Source organism: Oreochromis niloticus, linkage group LG14, assembly GCF_001858045.2.
Source record: "Oreochromis niloticus isolate F11D_XX linkage group LG14, O_niloticus_UMD_NMBU, whole genome shotgun sequence".
NCBI lineage: Eukaryota > Metazoa > Chordata > Actinopteri > Cichliformes > Cichlidae > Oreochromis > Oreochromis niloticus.
Window position 1 is genome coordinate 23,045,053 of NC_031979.2, and position 20,413 is coordinate 23,065,465.

At 40.6% G+C, this 20,413-nt stretch overlaps 1 protein-coding gene across 5 annotated transcripts in view; it reads right to left on the minus strand.

Moving 5' to 3' along the window:
• LOC100707847 (syntaxin-1A) overlaps positions 1 to 20,413 on the minus strand; it is a 74,902-nt gene that overhangs the window by 1,730 nt on the left and 52,759 nt on the right. Inside the window, exons 5-11 of one of the 5 annotated variants that reach the window (XR_003213961.1) lie at positions 18,717 to 18,790; positions 18,057 to 18,165; positions 7,712 to 7,785; positions 7,491 to 7,625; positions 6,121 to 6,163; positions 5,628 to 5,738; positions 623 to 3,673 (exon numbers count right to left, since the gene is read on the minus strand). Coding sequence is in view for 4 of the 5 variants with exons in the window: in XM_019367710.2 (XP_019223255.1) it covers positions 3,596 to 3,673; positions 5,628 to 5,738; positions 7,491 to 7,625; positions 7,712 to 7,785; positions 18,057 to 18,165; positions 18,717 to 18,790 (581 nt within the window). In the remaining variant the exon portion in view is untranslated. The other 4 variants (XM_019367710.2, XM_005459378.4, XM_005459376.4 and 1 more) reach the window with 4 other exon arrangements.

Consider the following 20,413-nt stretch of genomic DNA (forward strand, 5'->3'; position numbering starts at 1 on the left):
CATAAAAAGCATCACTTTGGCTCCATCTAGTGGTTAACCGAGAATATGCAAGGAAGACTGCAAATTTATCAAAAAGTAAAAATCCACCAAACACAAACTTCACTTTTAAAACATGTTTTTTAGCAAAAGTCCCTCTAATGAAGAAGTTCGGGGGGGGGATCCTATCCCAGCTGTCTGAGGGCGAGAGGCAGGGTACACCCTGGACGGGTTGCCAGTCTGTTGCAGGGCTAACACACAAATACAGGGCAACCACTCACACTCACACTCCCACCTATGGGTAATTTATAGTTTCCAATTAACCTATCCCCACTAACTGCATGTCTTTGGACTGTGGGAGGAAGCCGGAGTACCCGGAGAGAACCCACACAAACATGGGGAGAACATGCTAATTCCACACAGAAAGACTAAAATTAGTTCATTCAATTTTAATTTACTCAAACAAAAACTTATGACATATTACAGTGTCTCATTATTTGTTAAAAAAGGCAAAGTGCAGAAACAGTGTGTGAAAAGCTAAGTAAACACCATGATTGAGTAGTTTGTAGAACCAACTCCAGCAGCAATAACTTGAAATAATCATTTTCTGTACAAATTTCTCAGTATTTTATATCATTGTGGAGGGTTTTTTTTGGCTTACTCTTCTTAACATTGCCTCAGCTTGTTGAGATTTGTGGGCCTTTAATGAAGCAAAGCTACTCCACCAGAGCATTTCAATATGGTTGAAGTTTGGACTTTAACTTGGCCATTGAAACACCTTGCAACTATATGCTATAGGGTTAGGCCTTCAGTGCTGGGCCCCGAAGTGGTCATCCTTCTGCTCAAAGACCTGTTTCGGAGAAATGAAAATATCTTGATCTCTGAGCTTCAGGGAGAAAAGGACTCCTATCAGGATCACCTTCTGGATGAGAAAAGTGCCCAGACACTCTGAAAGTGACGGCGTTAACGGAGAACCTGGCGACCTGAGACTCGTTCCCAACTCCATTCAGGCAGCTTATTAAAGGGGAAGGGAAAAATGTCCAGGAGTGTCTCAAGGCAGAATTCCATGAGCTCAAGCTGAGGTGGTTCCTGGACATAAAATGCAGGGACATCAGGGGAACACGGAAGGCATTCCTGGACTTTCTTCAATTATGTGGAAGTGCATAACGATGACAAGGAAACCTTCCATGAAAGCATGGGCCATAGCCATGGTGGGCAATATAGCCATGGAGATGGAGCGCCATGGCCTCTGTTATGTGAGGACCCTGGAGAGATACAAAGAGCATGGAATGCCATGGCTCCCATGGGTGCTGAAAAGAACTCCAGCAAGGGTCGATGGAGAGACCCAAAAGAAGGTCTTAGTGTTGGTGAGCTCAGTAGGACTCCTTATGAATAGGGACTGTGTGTCCTTTGAGAAGATCAAGGACCTCCTCGCCGAGCTCAAAATCACACAGGCAGAGCTCCAGACATAGAAAATCCTTTCAAGCTCGCTGTGTGAAAGAACCTTCGAATTCAGCCTCTTCAAGATGCATTACGATATCCTTTACAGGATGATGCACCCTTCAGCAGCCCAGGAGAAGAAAAAGCCCCCAGCTCTCACCCTGGAAATGGAGGAACAGGAAGCTCCTCTACTGGAAGAGGAGGAGGAACCTGACTTGTTACCGACAAGAGCCATCTACATGCTGGCAACCAGGAATAGGCATTGGACAGAACAGGAGATTGGCTTTGTGAACCCAGATCCTCGAGTCCCTGTGCGGGAGGATTGCTGAACATAGCTTCTGTAACCCTCCCGAACAGGGACTCGAGCTGTTGTACATAAGCAAAGGCAAATTCTGCGTCAAATGCTAGATTAAACGTTCAGTGCTTTTCTTCAATGCTTTTCTTTTGATCATGTGCGACTTTAGTTAACATTTCTATTAGAATAGAATAGACACTTTACGTTATCTTTTGATTCCACTTAACAGAAGTGTGATTTTCCGTTATGTTGTCATTCAACTTGACAGAAGTGCGATTGGGTTTTTCCATTCACAAGTTACCTGCAAACAAAAGTATTACAAAAAAACCCCACAAAAAACAAAACAAAACAAATCAAAACCCTCACATGGACTATGCCCTGATGTGGCGTGAGGGCTTACGTGTCTCTCTGAGACCAAGACTCTAAACCAACAGAGAAGGATGAGGGACAGAGCAGTATACAGGGATGGTTTTCATTAAGGCACAGACCTTAACGAGAACCCTTCTCCACTAACCCTGACTCTAAGTCTTTTGTTTTATTCAGATGCAAACCTAAACTGTGCTGCCATGTTCTTTTCAGAGACTTTGGTCAGTGTTTTTCTATTTGCAGTTTCATGAACCTTAACATTTAGCATTAACAAGTAGAATGCTCCAGGCCAGTAAACTACCCAAACCTCTGCTTTTATAGAATTTATAACACTTGCTGATGCTCAGTTAATCAAATGTATTTGTTTAGCAGCACATGGCTGCTACTTACCCTTTTAATCCCTCTGAAAGTATTAAGAATGTTCTTAGTTCTCCACACAATGTTTCTGCATTTTGGCTTTTTTTTTTAAATTATTTATTTATTTAAAAAAATAAATAATGACACATATGTCATGTGTCGTTGTTCATCTGAGGTTCTTTTAACCTCATTAAATTGAATTAAAAGAAAGCGTTCTTTTGAATGCAGATATCTCATTCTGTCTAAAAAAATTACAACTATAAACTACCTTACCTGGTCATTTCAGATTCATTGATATATCATGGATGTATCAGGTGAGAAGGAAATAAAATCTGTACATTGTTACAGTATCTTAAAAATCATGATTAAAAAAAATCACAATTATTAAAAAAACAAAACAAAAAAAGAAAACATCCACCCAGCTGTTAACACATCACCACAAGTCAATGGTTTTATATTTGTTAGACTTTTCCAAAAACAGTAATTGCACGGAAGCATAAACACTGATTTGCACACTACAGATGAAAACCTGGAAGGGAGAATACATTTTTGGAGATTGCTGTAATTCCCGATCACTCCTCCATAAAGTCACTATGCCTGCGAAACGACAAAATCTCTAATGCGCAAATTTGTGATTTAACTCTTACCAACGGGACTCAAAAGTGGATTTCCCAACATGTTTAACTATTTTGTTTTAGCTTTAGTAATACATCATCGTCAAAACTAATTGGAAATAAGCTTATTTTGATTACCATTTTAGTAATAATGCAATCATCTTCAATTTGTGTTTGTTGGAAAACATAGAGTGAGACATGCAAAGCTATGCAACTCAAACAGGCCAAGCACAAACCGTTCCTGGAGCTGAAGCACACATTAAGAATACAAGTTGATGCAGATTATATTTGAGTGTTCATAGCTTGCTGCACAGACCTCAGACCAGTAATGCAATGACTTGCTTCCCAGTTCATAAGCAGTGCTCACTGCACACATTGCAGAGGCCACCATACAGTACATTTAACACATGAACAGTTGTGTGTGTGTGTGTGTGTGTGTGTGTGTGTGTGTGTGTGTGTGTGTGTGTGTGTGTGTAGTGTGTGTCTTCTGGCATTCATGTCACTCATAATGACTGTCCTGTCTGCCATGTGATGATTTTTTAGGCTCCTAACTGAGTCCCACTGCAAGCGAAATAATGAGGATGGTGATACAAATCGCAACACAAACTCCTATCAGGATCACCTTCTGGATGGGGGGGACCATGGGGAGGGAGAACAAGGAGAGCACAGCGTTAGATAACGAGTCAGGGGATTGAGAGGAACATGAATGAGAGAGAGAGAGAGAGAGAGAGAGAGAGAGAGAGAGAGAGGGAGAGAGAGAAAGAGAGAGAGAGAGAGAGAGAGAGAGAGAGAGAGAGAGAGAGAGAGAGAGAGAGGGAGAGAGAGAAAGAAAGAAAGATTGCAGTCTTTAATTATAAATGGGGAAATAACCATGTAGATGACCCTTGCACTGAGTCATTAGATGTGTGCAATTTATCTAATGTTGAGCACCTTGTTAGACATTGACCAAGAGGTGGCAGAATTGTTCCACTGTGTTGCAGATTGTTTAAAAAAGGGACTACCATGATTCCTTTCAAAGGCATTTGTCAAATGTTTATATACTATGGGAACAATCATCTTCACATAGTCCTGTCCAAAGATAGTGAACCTCCAGAGTTCATGATTTAAGATGATACAGCTTGCTTAACTAGCAAAATGACAGTTAGTGCATTTACTGTATATGCACTAAGCATGTGAAATCACTATTATCTGTTGTGGCTCCTTGTCATGCCTCTCCACCAGAATGTAGTGTTCATGTGTTAAAAGTGACTCTGGTTGTAAAAGTTACACTAAAAATACATACAGCGTGTTTTTATTCCATTTCCTCTTAAATACAAATATAAAGATAATTTTTCTTACCAAATTGAATTGTCCTTAGGTCAGATTCTTATATGCACTCACCGGTCAGTTTGTTATGTACACATTTTAAAGAAAGTATCTAATTAGCCAATCACATGGCAGCAACTAAATTCATTTAGGCATGTACACATGGTCAAGATGACCTGCTAAAGTTCGTGGTAGGGGAGCAGCAGTAACTCAAATAACCAGTTGCTACAACTAAAGTATGCAGAGGAGCATCTCTGGAGGCACGACATGATGTGCTACAGCAGCAGAACATCAACAGTTTAGGCTGGTGGTATAATTGTGTGGAGGATATTTTCTTGGCACACTTGCTGCTTTAATCACCGTAGTATCAAATGGTCACAATTTAAACTCTGAGTCTTGCTGTTGACCATATACTTTCCTTTCCTTTCCAGGGCTATATGCCATGTCATAGAGCTAAAATCATCCATACCTGTTTTTTTGAACATGGCCATCGCTGTTCTCAAATGTCCTCCACACTCACCAGATCTCAATCTAATAGAGCATTTTTGGGATGTAGATTTTGCATCATCACGGATGTGTAACCGACAAATCTGCAGCAACTGTGTGATGCTATCATGCCAATATGGACTAAAATCTCTGAGGAATGTTCTTAGAACTGTGTTGAATCTATAAAAGGAAGAACTGAAGAATTAAGGCAGTTCTAAAGTCAAAAGATGCTCCAGCTCAGTACTAGCAAGGTGCGCCTAATAAAGTGTCCGGTGAGTGTATAAGCTATAGTTACTGAGGCTGAAAGTCATTGCTGTAGACTTAAATACACTCACAATAACCACAGTCGATACACAGATACATGACAGGTGAGCATGCACAGCAACCACTCCACTCCACTATGCACATGCACCGATTCTGACTTCAACTACCACCGTTTCACATGACAGCACGTTTTTCGGTTTAAGCAACTCACCCTCCGGGCTTTACTCTGGTATTTAACAGCCTTCTTAGTGTCTGATACCGCCCTCTCCACATAGTCTACCGAGTGCTCCACATTGTACTCAATGCGGTCTATCATTTCCCCCTAGGAGAAGTTAGTTACAGAGGAGGTGTGGAGGACATGCAGACAAGAAGAATAAAGAGGAAGCCAGATGTGTAGGCAGGAGGAGGAGGAGCGGATACAGATGGAGGCAAGTGACAGGGGAGGAATAACAGATAAATGAGTAGGAGAGAGAAGGAGAAGAAAGAAGGAGAAGAAAAAAGAGAAAAAGAAATAATTATGTCACCCGTCTGTTGGTCTTTTTGAACTTTTTGCATTTTGGGATGTTGTCCTTTCCCTGCTCCACATAATCCTGGGCCTCCATAACACAGCGCTCAATGTTGTTCACGAGGTTGCCCTGCACAAGAATCAGAAATGGAGACACATTAAGGTGATAGTAAGAAGAAATCTGTAGTACCAGCAATGTTTAGATTTCATAAATATGTTTCAAAGTAACCTGACTAGACTAATGAAAGCTGACATTACATGAATGTCATAGAGCAGAAAATAACTGTGATATCATATCTCTTATCATTTCTATTGTATTTGTAATAAACCATGATTAAAGCAGCATTAATCAAGAAGAAAAAATCATAACTTTTCACATTAGCACTGACCCACAATCACTTGACAAATCAAATGACTACTAAAGTGACCCAGACTGCTCTGTGTGCATGCACTAAAACAAAGATAATTCAAAGTCTACACAGGTGAAAAGTCATGGATTAGAGGTAAATTACCTTGCTGTGTTAGAAGGGGAACAACGTTCTGTGTTCTCCAGAGCTTAGAGTCATTGGAGTGGGGGCAGTGTTGTGTAGTGAAGAAGAAAACAGAGGGGAAAACCAAGAGAGTGGGAGACAGAGAGAGCAAAGCTGAGAAGGGTAAATTTAACAATCACACTCCAGTTTAATCTTAAATCATGTGGCACTGAGAGCATAAAGGGTTAGTTAATTGAACTGTTTAGAGCACACGCATACAAACACTCATTTCCACTGAATTATTAGACAATTTCCCACTAAATGTTATTGCATTGTGCCATCAGTGTAACCCAAATCAGTTTCATATAACGACTTACTTCAATATTTCACATATTTTCTTATTTTTCATATTTTCAAGTGTTCTCCAACTCAGAATCCATTCTGTATAATTCAGGCCGATTATTTCTGATGAAGGAAATAGTTCATCTCTATGGGGGTTTAGCCCCCCCCCCCCCCCCCACACACACACACACACACACACACACACACAAACTACTCATATAGTTTCCCACTTTGCTACGGAGACAAAAGGCAACTCAACACTTAAAGAAAACCCAAATACGTATCGGAAAATTAGGGAACTGTTCACTCGATGAGGCTTGGAACGCTTTTCAATGTGCAGCATTCAAATTTTGCAACATAATAAAAAGACTAATTCTGAACAGCTCTAAATGCGCCAAGCCAAAGCCTGAAATATTTAAGGTTTATTTATAATTAAAAGCTTTAACAAAATGTGACTCTGTTAAGTTGCCAACTTGAAAGTCCTAGATGTCAGATTTATTTTCCAGCTAATGATCGCAGCAGGAGAATCATTTATAAAAAAAAAAACAAAAAAAAAAAACACACAGTCCAAAGCCAGAAATCCCACGTGGAGATAATCACCAAACTCCAATCAACTTAACTTTGAGCCAAAAATGATCTGTTCCCCCAAAACTGTCTAAATTTACTGAGATAGTTTGCAAACAGACACCCAGATGGAGCTGAAAACATAACCTCCTTCCAACTGTGTTGGCATAGACAGGCCCTCAATTACACTAATACACTTAAAAACCGTTCTGCAAAATGAAAGACGTGTAGTTACTTGAGCTTTAATAGGGAGGAGCAGCATGCTACCATGCTGAGCTGATTAATGATTTTACTATTAATGAACACGGGGAGCTACTGAACCGCTGCAATGGCAAGATGGCCCTTTCTGCATGTAGAAACCAGTTATTATGCATCAACTGGCAGATGGATTGTCAGTTATAAACATATTGAGCATTTGCATGTTTGTTTCATTTGCATGCATTTGGCCGAGACTCAAGCAACACAGCTGCAGAAACAGAAAGAGAGAGAGAGAGATCAGTTTTCACCTGGCTTTCCACCAGCATGGCCATGTCCATGAACATGTCGTGAAGCTCCCTGATACTGTTTTCCAGCTTGATAATCTCATTGTGCCGCGTCTCGATCTCATTCATCGCTTGCTGGGTGATGTTGTCCATAATTATCTAAGAAGGTACAAAATTAAGGAAGTAGTGACTGACAGGTGCGCTCCCACTGCATTCTTTTTGTTTTGTTTTTTTGTAAGACTTACCCCCGAGGTGAAGATGGCTGGGTTGTCACTTTCCAACATGCTCTCCAGCTCCTCGTTTGTTGTGTTTCTTCCAGCTAAAAAGGCAAAGCGCACAAACTTCAAAAAAAGACCGCCAGCTTGCTTAAACTTTTAGGGATAACTGTAGGTGCATCGATATTTCATTTAAAAGGTTCTCCAAATCAAAGAGAATGAAGACCATATTAATAAAACACTAATAAAATGCCCTGGATGATAACAGTCATCCCCTCCTGGTCTATATGCCAATTTGAGGATTAATTAAAATAAAAGCTGTTGTTTGCTCATATTTTACACATACTTATTTTCCATCTTCTCTCCATCCGTCTCCACTGTACATGAACAGCAACACTGGATGTAATATGTAAAAGATTTGTCCAGGCAGAAAAAGGGTTTAAAAACATATGTAATAATAGAAAAACTGCTAATGCAGAGCATCGTCCATGATCTTGATGTCAAGCCACTGATCTGAATGTCGTAGGGTAAATATGTGTTCATACATCTGTCAGTATTTAACCAGGCATCTCAAATTATCTCCAAGCTAAGGTTCAGACAGAAAGCCATAAACCCTGCAATTCAAGCATTAATGGGCCTACAGTTAAAATATTGCTTAACTACAGGACTGAGCCATCGGACGTCTTATTGCACTTAACCCCACATCTCTGACATTTGCAGACCAGGAGTTTTGCATTTTTCTGATCCAGCCACACTAATGTGAACACGATTAATGGTGTAAAACATCTCGAGAAACTAACAGTTCAGTTTTTTGCTCTGTGTATATCCATTTGATGATGTGTTTTGAAGCTGTAATTGAAGCAAAACATTCACGGCCTCTCTTCTTTAATCCTATCAGCACGTTTCATTAACGTTTGAACGAGGATCTGTGGATACTCTAAAACCCACAAGTTAGATTTTTTTCGCGTTTGACAAATCACACACGGTAGCTCGGCGACTGCAGCTGAGTCAGAGATATCAGTCTGCATCTCATTTGTAGTAGCTGAGATTGAATCTGATACTCGCTGATCATCTTTTGACATTTCCCCTTCAACTGTCAGACAGGCAGAACATGAGTAAACACGGCTCATATTCATTTGAATATGAGGTTTGTGTAGTTTTCTTAGCATGAGGAGCAGAGAAAGACTGAGAACTATCACCTACTTATTCAGCAGTTTATTAAGTTTGCTTTAATATTTTCTATCTCCCATCTCTTTCTGTGTGACAGCATTTCTTATGGCTTCTTTCTGCTGATGAGTTTGCGCCTCATCCATCTTTATTTTCCCCGACAGAGTTGCCCTACTTTACAAACATTTCCCTACACCTACACAAATACTCTCGTTTGAGCGCTGAGTTTGCATGCAGCGCTGCTCCGCTTGGGCTCCATTACTGCCCCACTGTTACTGTAAGTCATAGTCAGACACTATCAGCATCATTTCCAATCTTTCCTTTGCACATTTTAAATCCTCTTTAGGGCTGCATGTAAATACAGGACTTCCTCTCTCTCTTCCCTGTGATGACCCATCAAATAGTAACTCGATGTACAGAGCTGAGCAGTTAGTTTAATTTTTCTCGGCTATGGTTAAAAAAACCAAAAACCAAAAAGCAAGCCAAAGAAATCTAAAAAAAACCTTTAAACAACCACAACCACCCTAGTGGTGAGAGAAACACTGAGTTTTTTTACTAAATAGAACTGCAAGAAAAACTCATGCAGTCTAGAGAAAAAGTTCAGAAATATTGTTGTAAAAATGTGTTTAAATCATCAAAACTGCCCAATAGGCAAAATGGCCAAATTTAGAAGATTACCAAATTAAATGAAAACACTAAGAAATATATTTTGACTCGCAGCAGGGACAGCACAAGTGCCTTCATGATGGCTGCATTCCATTTTCTTCATACTGGTTCACTGCTGTGGCTTACTGGGATATTATGGGGAAATCATTAATTCTGCCTGGTCCTTCCCTACTGCGCCACATCACAATGTCTGCCTAGAAAAAGGTCTAAAAAGCATGCCATCTATAACTTTTCTCCTATGGCCTCAGCGTCACAGGCCTAGAGAGCAATGGGTGATCCCCTGGCGACCACAGTTTGCTAGAGAAAAATGTGCATTTGGTTGGGTGAAATTGGTCGCAAAGAGGTATGTAGTGCTACACCAGAAACATTCTTGTGATTGCTTTGAACACCAACAGGTTGTTGCAGTCCCCTGTAGTTGACCTGTAGTGTACGACAACTTGCCAGCAAGCTCAGGCAGCCACTTACCAACAGGTCAGGAAATTCTCAATGACTGGATATAAATTAACATAAAAGAGCCCTTCAAAGTACACTGTGCTAATACAGCACCTTAATAAATGTATTTAGCTCATTTCTGCCACAGGGGTATACTGAAACAGCAACCACAAAAGAAGCCAACTGGAAGTGCCAAAAACCTGCAGTTCATCTAATGGCCACTTGAGGCTGCTTACCCTTTTAACTACTCCAGAGAGAATATTAACATGCTCCCAGCCTGGTACAAAAATAGTTTGGATCTCTACAGTGAATTTCTGCTTTCAAACATCTCTCCGGGGGATTTATTTCTTCCCTTTGTATTTTGTTCAGGGATAGAGTTATGATTGCTTTGACAGAACGTTATCAGCAATAGATGTCAGCAAGGCTTCGCCTCCACTAATTTGAGGCACTGAGCTGGACCCCGTGGCAGTGTGTGTGCCGCTGGTGCCTTCTGGAGTATTTTTAATGGAATTATGTGACAAATATTGTGACCCGCTATGAGGTACAGCCCGTCCAAGACTTATGTGCTCCAGTTTGGTTCAGTTTAGAGAGAATTTCTGTCTTTTTATTAGTCTGCTACATACTGTAATAATTAGCTGCTATATGCACTCACCAACTACTTAATTAGGTACATTTATTCAGCTGGTCATTAATGGAAATATCTAAAAATGTCTAAGCCCATCATTAATATTTTTATACTTTCTGCTAGTATAACCTCACTCCAAGAAGAAAAGCACTTAAATAAATTAAAGAATTTAAAGTATTTTATAAGAAGAAAAAGCATCAAAGCATTACTTAACCTTTCAATAAGGGTTAGGATGTGCTGATGAGTTACAACACAGTGACCTCAGTTTACTGCAGTAAAATGCGCAGCACTGCTAAAAGTAGAAACGCTGAGGAGTGATGCTGAAAAAGTTGTTAATGCATTTATTACTTCAAGGTTCTACTTTAGTAATTCCCTCTTATCAGGTTTTTCTAAAAGCTGAACCTGAACAGACTTTATTAAATCTAAAACACAGCAGAAAGACTACTAATAGCGACTAGAAAGACAGACTGTGTTTCTCTTTCCTGTTAAACCCAGAACTGAATTTAAAATCCTTCTGCACAGATACAAGTTCCTGAATAATCAGCCCCTATCATAACATATCACCCCAGCAGAGAACTCTCAGACTGCTAGATTGTGACTTGTGGTTCCCACAGTTTGCAAAAGTAATGGGAGGTGGCTATCAGGCCCCTCTCCTGTGCAACCAGATTAGGCTCAAAACATTCCTTTTTGACTCATAGCTCATAGTTAAGGATGGATCACGTCATCCTGAAGCATCCCTTAGCAGTGCTGGTATATTCAGGGGATGAGGGACTTCCCATAACGCAATGAGCTCTTCTTCTCCACTCGCCCCTTTTCACTCCTGATGTGTTTACATGCCACTAATGCCTGTCATTAACGTGTCTCTTCTATAGTTTCTTTTCTCTTCTCTTTCTCCTCAGCCCTGCAGTCACAGCAGATGGCCGCCCCTCCCTGATCCCTCCCCGGCCATGGCAGGAGGTCTCTTCCCATTAAAAGAGAATTCGTCTGTCTGGAGGTGGTGCTTATTGGACTTTTCTGTCTAATATTGAAAGGTTTGTTTTTTTCCTTACAATATGAAACGCGTTGAGATGACTGCTGTTGGTGCTATATAAATAAAATGAGTCAAATTGAACTCAAGACTATTCAAACTGGAATTCTTTGGGGAAATTGTTTTGTAGATCAAAGAAATAATTTATAGTAACCCTGACATGGTGTGACCAGTTCTTCTATCTGATATTAAAAACAGTGTAGAGAGATAGGAGTTTGACACTTTGTGCTTTGCTTATAACGATGATTTTCTTAACTTGAAATTCTTGGGAAAAGGCAAATAACTCCAGCTCCTAAAATTTCAAATAATTAGAAAAAAAACCCAACTCAATTCATTCACAGTAGCTTAAAGTAACAGACCTACACGGCTTGCTTTGTAAACTCTTCTCATTCTTTCTCACCACTGGACCCCTGGGAGGGGATTTTAGAGGCAACAAAATCTGGATTCATGATCTAATCAGCGTGTGTGAGAATGTGTGTGATGAAGACTGGTGGTTGCTGTGGGGCCTCAGAGACAGAGCAGGTAGCATGATGGTGACTGATGATGGTCGGGAGTCAGAGCCGATGATTGCCTTCACGAACAGAATTTTGATGAAGCCGCACGCAAGCATCCATGGCAGAGTCCATTCACATTTCTCTTTATATACACAGAGCGCATCATGTGCAATTCAAACTTCATATCCATATCAAACCAATGAATTTCATTTAGTTGTGAGTAAGTGGTTGCACAGTTTCATTACCATGCTTAAGAGACATGTTGAGCAATAACATTTTAGCAGCTTGACAAATTGGGAGGATGAGAACGAGGCACAAAGACGAGCGAGAGGCCGCATTCACTACATCGCTGTGATCGGTTTCCAGTCCTCTCTGATAATAATCGCTCTAACATCAGACTAAAACTACAACATTAAAGAGGGTCAGAGAGGAGTGACAATGAGTCATGCATAATCATGAAGACAAAAAAATTGAGGCATGCTACCCTACACTATTTATCTCACTTCCTACACACACACACACACACACACACACGTTCCTCTTAGTTTTTTTGTTTTTTTTTAAGCCATGACAGGCTCTGAGGGAGGCTCTTAGCTGTTACTATGGAGACCTAAACCCTGAGAAGCCTAATATGAAGCCAAGAAGTCTCACTTCACCCATGGTGTTTATGGGCTATTAAATCATTGATACTATGTTGCTACCAGTAACAGCATTATTTCATTTCCATTGTTATATAACACAAATCAAGCGAGACCCTCCAGGAGCAGAGAGAAATGGCAAATTGCACAACCAAGCACAAGAACAAGAAGTGTAATTTTCTTTTACATTTGGCCGATCTGCACCCATGTAAAGGAGATCGATCTCTTTTGTTCCTGAGGCAGGGATGTGGCGTACATCTCCGTCTTTTCCGCTGGCATTGCAAGCGCGCTCCTAAGCTAAAAGAGCGTCCGCTGAGAAATAAAACACAACAATCAAATGTCAAAGAGACCCTGCAATGCCTGTGACCAACATCCACTCCACCCTGCTGGCCTGGCCTCTCCGCTCACTGCTGCAAAATAATGGAACCAAAATAGCATATCAAAATATGCATTCTCAACCAATAGTAAACTAAAATGCAAACACAGTGGATTAAACTGCACTAAAGTGCTTTAAAAGATTAGATGAAATTCCATGGGTTAGTTCAGTTTTGTAAAATGCACTCACTTGCTGTCGTTCAAGAAATAATAAAGATTTATATTTCTCTAATATTCAGCTTTTGAATATGAAAACATACTGTATTAGCTGAGCATGAATCCTAAAATCAGAAAAGAAAACAGAGCCTGTCTCTACCTTAAATGAATAAAACTGGAAAACCTAAAGCTGTAAAATCACTAACAAATTCATTCTTACTCTTTTTCAAGTGAAAAGAGCAAAGTAAAGGCCGCAGGAATGACGTGGACCCAGCTGAAGAGAACGGTCCAGAACAGTCCGTTGGCGTGGTGTTGTTGCAGCCCTGTGCTCCACAGGCTTGATAATGATTTAAGTGAAAATAGCATATGGTTTTATGGTTTTAATAATGTGTCTCTGATACACTAAAACTGTTTGAGTTCAGGTCTGAAAACCAAAAATTTTATTTATCAATCCATCCATTTTCTTTCACTTATCCATTTCAGGGTCGTGGTTGGCGTGGTAAACCCTAGACATGTACCACAGGCCTAACAAGAGACACAGCCATTCACATCCAAGATCAACTTAAAGTCACCAATCAATCTAACATGCATGTGTTCAGACAGTCCCAAAGAGTTCCCGAAGTGAAAGTCACAGGGAGAATATGCAAACTCCACACAGAAATGCCCCGACCAGATGGTGGATTTGAACTCAAAAACTTATTGCTGTGAGGCAACGGGGCTAAACACCACAACACACAGTGGTGTTGCCCAAATTTTATTGATAGAGATAAAAATCCAGAATAATAGATGTATAGAAATGCATTTTTATTAAAAATGATGCATGTAGATCTATTTAGGACTTTAAAGACATTATAAGGTACTGAAAAAAACATACTGAAAAGAAATCTGTGGAGGAAACACCAAAGACAGCAGTTACTTCTCCAGTTTGGCTGTTGTAAAGGAGATGATAAGTGTGTTCATGCACTGACATGAGTGCACAGCTGAGGTTCACGGCTGCTGTCGCAGATAAATCTAACACTTGAGGCAAAGATACACGTGAGTAAATTTATTGTTTTATGGGTTTATTGTAGCCTTCACATAACTTGACATGACAGCCGTTTTTGCAGGACGAGCCAGAGACACTAAACACTACCAATACTGTCAATTTTGCTCATTTGTAATAGACGTAGGAAAGAAGAACATGAGGGTGAAAAGAAGTCATGAACCTTCTTTTAAAGCAAGAAAGTTGTTCTCAATTACCCGAAATAACTTCTTTACTAATAGCAGCTAGTGGTGAGACTTGCTTCTAGAAAGACTTTTTTAGGGTCACTGTTGATCATGTTGTGATGTGTTTACATCACAGTGTACCTTTCCTGTTTTCTTTTTCATGCATGTACCCAGCGGGTTTGAGTAGGAGTGAACAGGAAAGGGGATGAGCAGCAGAGGGAACATCAATACTCAGTCTGTCAGAGCAGACCGTTTCCCTCTGTGTGACACAGTCTCATTGATTCAGACGTGCACACATACACATGTCAAAGGTGCAGGCACAACAGAAAAAGGCCACTTGCTACATCACCCTAAAGGATTTAAACAGTGTTAGATTCAACTATTATGGACTTCTTCTCATTCTTAAACCCCTAAACTCCAAGTCTGTCTTTATTTCATACTGATAATTTCCCGTTCTTTCTTTCCATCTCCGTGCTCTCTCTCTGTAACTAATCCCTTCCTTGACGACAGGTGAGATCAGCTAAGGCCTCCTGTGACTCCACCAGCTGACAAATCAAATCCAAATGGATCTAGATGAGCTCAAGGAAAAAGTGAGTCACATGCATGTGTTTAACTTCCCTAGTGGATTTGCGTTGTTCTTTTTTTATTTTATTTTTTTTACTTTGCCCGTTGTAGTCTACATATACTGGGTGGAGCTCATGCATACAGACTGGTCACATGTGTCCATCTAAACTGACAGATGGCCAGAGGAAATGACATCTATGCCAAGCGCCGTGGAACATAACTGCCCTTGCTCTCCTCTGCTCTTGCTATTACATGAGTCACTGTCTCTGGATGCTCGTGTGCATGTGTGTTTTTATAAAGGTGACTCTATCATGATTGTTAGGGGCAGCTGGCACAGTGCGGTCTGCTAGGATGCTGTGTCAGAGGCCGTGCGAGGTGCCTGGTCCAGGAGCCCAGCGCCTGCAGCTAATACCTGTCAAATCACATTACACATACAGCGTGTCACGAGTGAGATGAGCTCAGATCTGAGCTGCAGCAACCTGGCATGTGCATGCATATGGGTGTGGGTGTTGGTGATGTATGTGTTTTGGAAAGTGGTTTCAGTGTGAGGGTGGTTGTTTTGGTACACTACACAAAACAATTCAAAATAAAATATGGGTGTGGGAAACTGAAATTTCTCTATAAACAAAATCAATAAAAGACTGCATTTTGTACTCTTTTCTCCACAAGTGTTACTGATGACTCTGTGGGATGATAATGGTTGGACACACTCTCCAATTTGTATTGTTTTATCTGTGTGTGTGTTCAAGTTTAAGCTGAAGACATTCAAATGCGACTTGGAGAGTGAATACATTTAATATATTTATAAATTAAACTTAAATGTCAGCCCAGCTGAGCGAATGTTCTATGAATAACGATGTGCTGGGAGCTGTTGGAGCAGCTGCGAGATGTTGCGATGATGAAGTTTTCCTCCTCCCGGAATTCAAAAAAAGCAGAGACCTTGAAAACAGAAAATGTCAAAAGAACCTGCGCCTAGAATTACCGCGCTTCTTGCTACACAAGTTTCTCTGATTGAATTTGAGTGGTCATGGTGAGTGATAAACAGTGTGCAGACATACTAAAGGCTCTTTCGAAAATGGTGGATACGCCTCAACTCTGCACACGTGCACTGATTTTTAAAATTTAAAGTGGCAGAAAATGGGTACAGTAGCCCAGCTGGATGGTAGATGACTTTAAATACCATCCAAAGTAACAGGTGCGCAAGAGTGGCAAGCAAGAGGGTGGAGGATGGGTGGAGTGTGTGGAGACAATAGTCAGGAGTGATTTGTGCCAGAAAGATAGCAGCAACAGTAACAGTGTTTACAAGATGGTGACACCTGCTATGATCGATGGTTTATAGATGGTGGCGCTGATAAAAACACAGGAGGCCAAGCTGGAGGTAACAGACCTAAAGATGCAAAGATTTTCACTAGCAGTGGCCAGATAATTAGAAATGAGTGCATGAGAGGGATAACTCAGGTTAACAATTTTGGAGACATATTTAAAGACGCAAGGTTGAGATGGTTTGGACATGGTCAGAGAAGAGATGGTGGATGCATGGGGGAACTGATGCTGAGCTGTTAAGCAGGAGGAGAAGAGGATGACCACAGAGAAAGTTCACAGATGTAGTGAAGGAGGTCATGCAGACTGTTGTTGTGGCAAAGGATACTAGGGATAGAATGAGACTAAGGCTATGTCCATACTAGCCCGGATAAATTTGAAAACAGCGTACACGTCTGCAAACGCTCCGCGTCCACACTATCATTTTCATTCGTTTTCACAGAGTTGTGCGTCCACATTAAAACGGCCAAAAACACTTACGTTCCAGCACTGCGCATGCGTGAAACGCAAGACGATTTGACATTCCTCATTTCTGTCTGCCGCTTATTTACTTTCCGGCTCTTTGAAACGTCGCGGCAAAATGCTGAGGAAAAGCACCGAGTTTTTTAAATGGACTAACAATAAGGTGGAGCTGTTGCTACGAGTAACACAAAAGTACAAAGTTGGAAAAGCGAGTGAGAGTTAAAGAATTTGAAGAAAAGCTATCTACATGTACAAACTGATATTAGTGTTTAATAGGGCTGTCAACTGCTGTGTAATGCCCTCCGCTTAGTTTAATTGGTCACATGACTGCATCACATGACTAAAATGTGTCATCGTTTTCGCTGTACACACTGCGACGCGAAAACGGCGTTTTCAAATGTATCTACTTTGGAGAGCGTTTTCAAAAAGCTCAGTTTTCCTTGAACGAAAACGCTGTCTTAGTGTGGATGGAAGGCCAAAACGGAGAGAAAAAGATGCGTTTTTAAACGAAAACGTTTTAGTGTGGACATGTCCTAAGGCACATTATCTGCTGTGTTGACCCCAAAAAGGGAGCAGCTGAAAGAAGAATAAGGAGTGCGTCACTGCCAACTGAGACCCTTTCTGTGTTTGGATGTTCTCTCTGTGCCTGTGTGGATCCTCCAAGGCTTCTCTGGCTTCTTCCCATAATCCAAAGAAATGCATGTTAGGTTAATTGGTTATTCTAAATTGATGTAGGTGTGAATGTAGGCATGAATGTTCCTTTAGGCCCCAGTGCCAGCAGGGATAAGCTCCATCTCCCCTAAGTTGGATAAACAGTTCAGAAAAAAAGGGATGCAGATCTCATTTTCAGCCTAATTAACATGAACTCAACATCTGAGCAATAAGAGGGAGGACAGATATGAAGAGGACGATGCTTGGCCCGAGGATAAAACACATGCTAGGAAATGTGGGAAAAGTGATTATGACAGTCTTTTTTTGGACAGAGATGACTAAAGCTGACCATTTTGTTCACAGTGTAGCAACAGCACACCTACACAAGAGTTAGATGTTATACTGTACGATAAGAGGGTGTGTTCTAGGTGGGATCAGACAAACCAGATAGAAAATACAAATCAGAACAGCAATTAAGATGTTTTTATCTGGCATATGAAAATAGATGTAGATGTTTGAATCCGTGCAGTGTTCACATGGGTACAGTCAGTTTGAGGGGTGGTGGTGGCTTTAGCCTCCTGTGTCTACTCACTGATCTCCAGTTGTCTCTGAATGCGTCCCTTGCAGCGCTCCCTGTAGTCCGACTGAGTGGTGTTGTATTCTGACATCACCTCGACAAATTTACGTGACAGTGTGGAGTGCTGCAGAGACAACGAGAAACAACAACCCACTTCACCTGAGTCCGACTGATGCTGCTGCCAGACAGTAAATAAGAGAAGTAAGAATAGAGTCAATGCTACGTGAACAGGAGTGTAGCAAGTGTAGCTGTGTACCAACTGCATATTACACTAATTACATGAAAATGTAGCGTGTTCCAACTGGAAATAGGACAAACAGGCCCAACAAGTATATTCAAAGCAGTTAGTATAATACTATACTATGAATACTAAAAGAAACACTTGATATTTTCATTGACACCATTAATCCACATTGTAATGCAGTGAGATAATGGAGGAACCTCTCACATGTGAGTTTTATTTGTGATTACGGTTAGAGGTGGGGGTTTGAATGCCATGATGTCATCATCTGTGAAGTTGTCTCATCTTTGCTGATTGGCTGAGGGAAGTCCAGTGATTCTATGTCCTCACAGAGTGGGGAGGATGTCAACTAAAGTACTCAAATATGGCTCACCGTCATGCAGTAAGATGCAACTGGGGCACAGCTGTGATTCTGCTGCTTCCCTAAACTGTACCTGTGTTTTACGTATCCTCAGGTCAGCCGATGACCTGTTCTGCCCCTCCTCTTGCTCAATGGTTTGTTGGATACCTGGGCAAATGCACAAAAGTACACATTTGATCAACAGGCAGCTGCTCTCCTTGAATAAAGCCTCCAATGCTGCTGGCTGCCTCTAGAGATTAATTAAATCATACACAACGTACAGATTAGATGAATTAACTAAGATAGCGATGATTTAGCTCTTCAGCAGTAGTGGAAATAAGGGTATGAATCCGTTGATGATACCAGAGGAAAGACGAGGAGGTTAATAAAAATCAAAAATGAACTGTAACCATGAGAGCAGAACTGTGCTCACAAATCCTCGTGGTACTCTGCTAAATAGATTATGAGGAACGGCAGTTCATTTTGTGTGCAGATCTGGCATTTTGTCCTGAGGCTAGAGCAAGAAAAAAGGTCCAGAGGTTATTAAAAATACAAGAATTCAATATCTGGAGACCACAAACATACACATCCAAATTTATTAGAAATCTGGCTATTTGTTTTTGAGATACCTTGTTACAAGTTGGACAAGGGAAGGATGAACTGTTACAAGAGGAAAGGCTAGGAGGTCAAATCATAATCAATATCACTCTGGAGGCTGTGAATTTTTTACCGCATTCGGTCAATGGTTGTCAAGCTGGGAGTGAAAGTGCTGGACACTTTGTCAATAGGAGAATCAAATTCTAATTCAACACCTGCAATCAAGTGGATGTGATCTATGATCTATGTATTAAACTATAATTATAACCTGGGGGGTGGTTATTATATCTAAGTATAATAATGTAGTAACGCACTAAGATTGCCATACATGCATGACACAAAGATTAACTAATCATACGTCAAATCAGTCACTCAGATGAATAATTGATGATGTGGTAGAAGCAGCGACTATTAAGAAATTCATCAAGGTACAAATTACTGGGGTGACTGTTCCCTTTCTAGCTTTTCAGTGACATTTTAGCATGTAATAAGCACTTTTTCTTGACTGCCTCTTCACTGTCACACATCAGGAAGATGCTGCTGAGCATAATAATGTAAATGAAAGGCCATCAGAGGCCACGGGAAGTACTGTTGCTGAAATATACAGAGATGTAGCTTTCATTTAAATCCAGCTTTTCATTATTTAGGATGGGATTGGATGGCTGATGAAGGCTGCTACACCTTCATGGGCACATCTTACAGTGAGATGTGTAGCTACACCTGACTTGTTACTGCAAGGGTCTGTGTTCGTTTCTATTTATACACACAGCCTCAGTATAACAAACTATCACAGCTCATAGGGTGTTAAAAACATGATAGCTCATAATAAATTACTTGCTTTCAGGATCTCTGAAAAACGCGTACATTTAACATCCATTTATCGATCGGCCCTGATCGATTCAGCCACTGGGGATGCTTTCTTTTTGCCAATTAGCTACAACTGTGCATTATTTGGAAAACACAGACAGGCTAGAGGAGTTGCTTTATTTATTTAACACAATAATTGGTTGTGTCACAAAGGAGACATTATATTTTAATTGTTCCAGGAAAATCCACAATGGGTTTTTGATTTACTTTAACATAATCAGTATTATGCATCAGTTAGAAATCATTTCAAATTGGATTTTTGCCTTGAATATGTTTCCAAAACCACTGAGAGCATGATTAAATCCACTCTTTGAGCTTGTTAAGTCT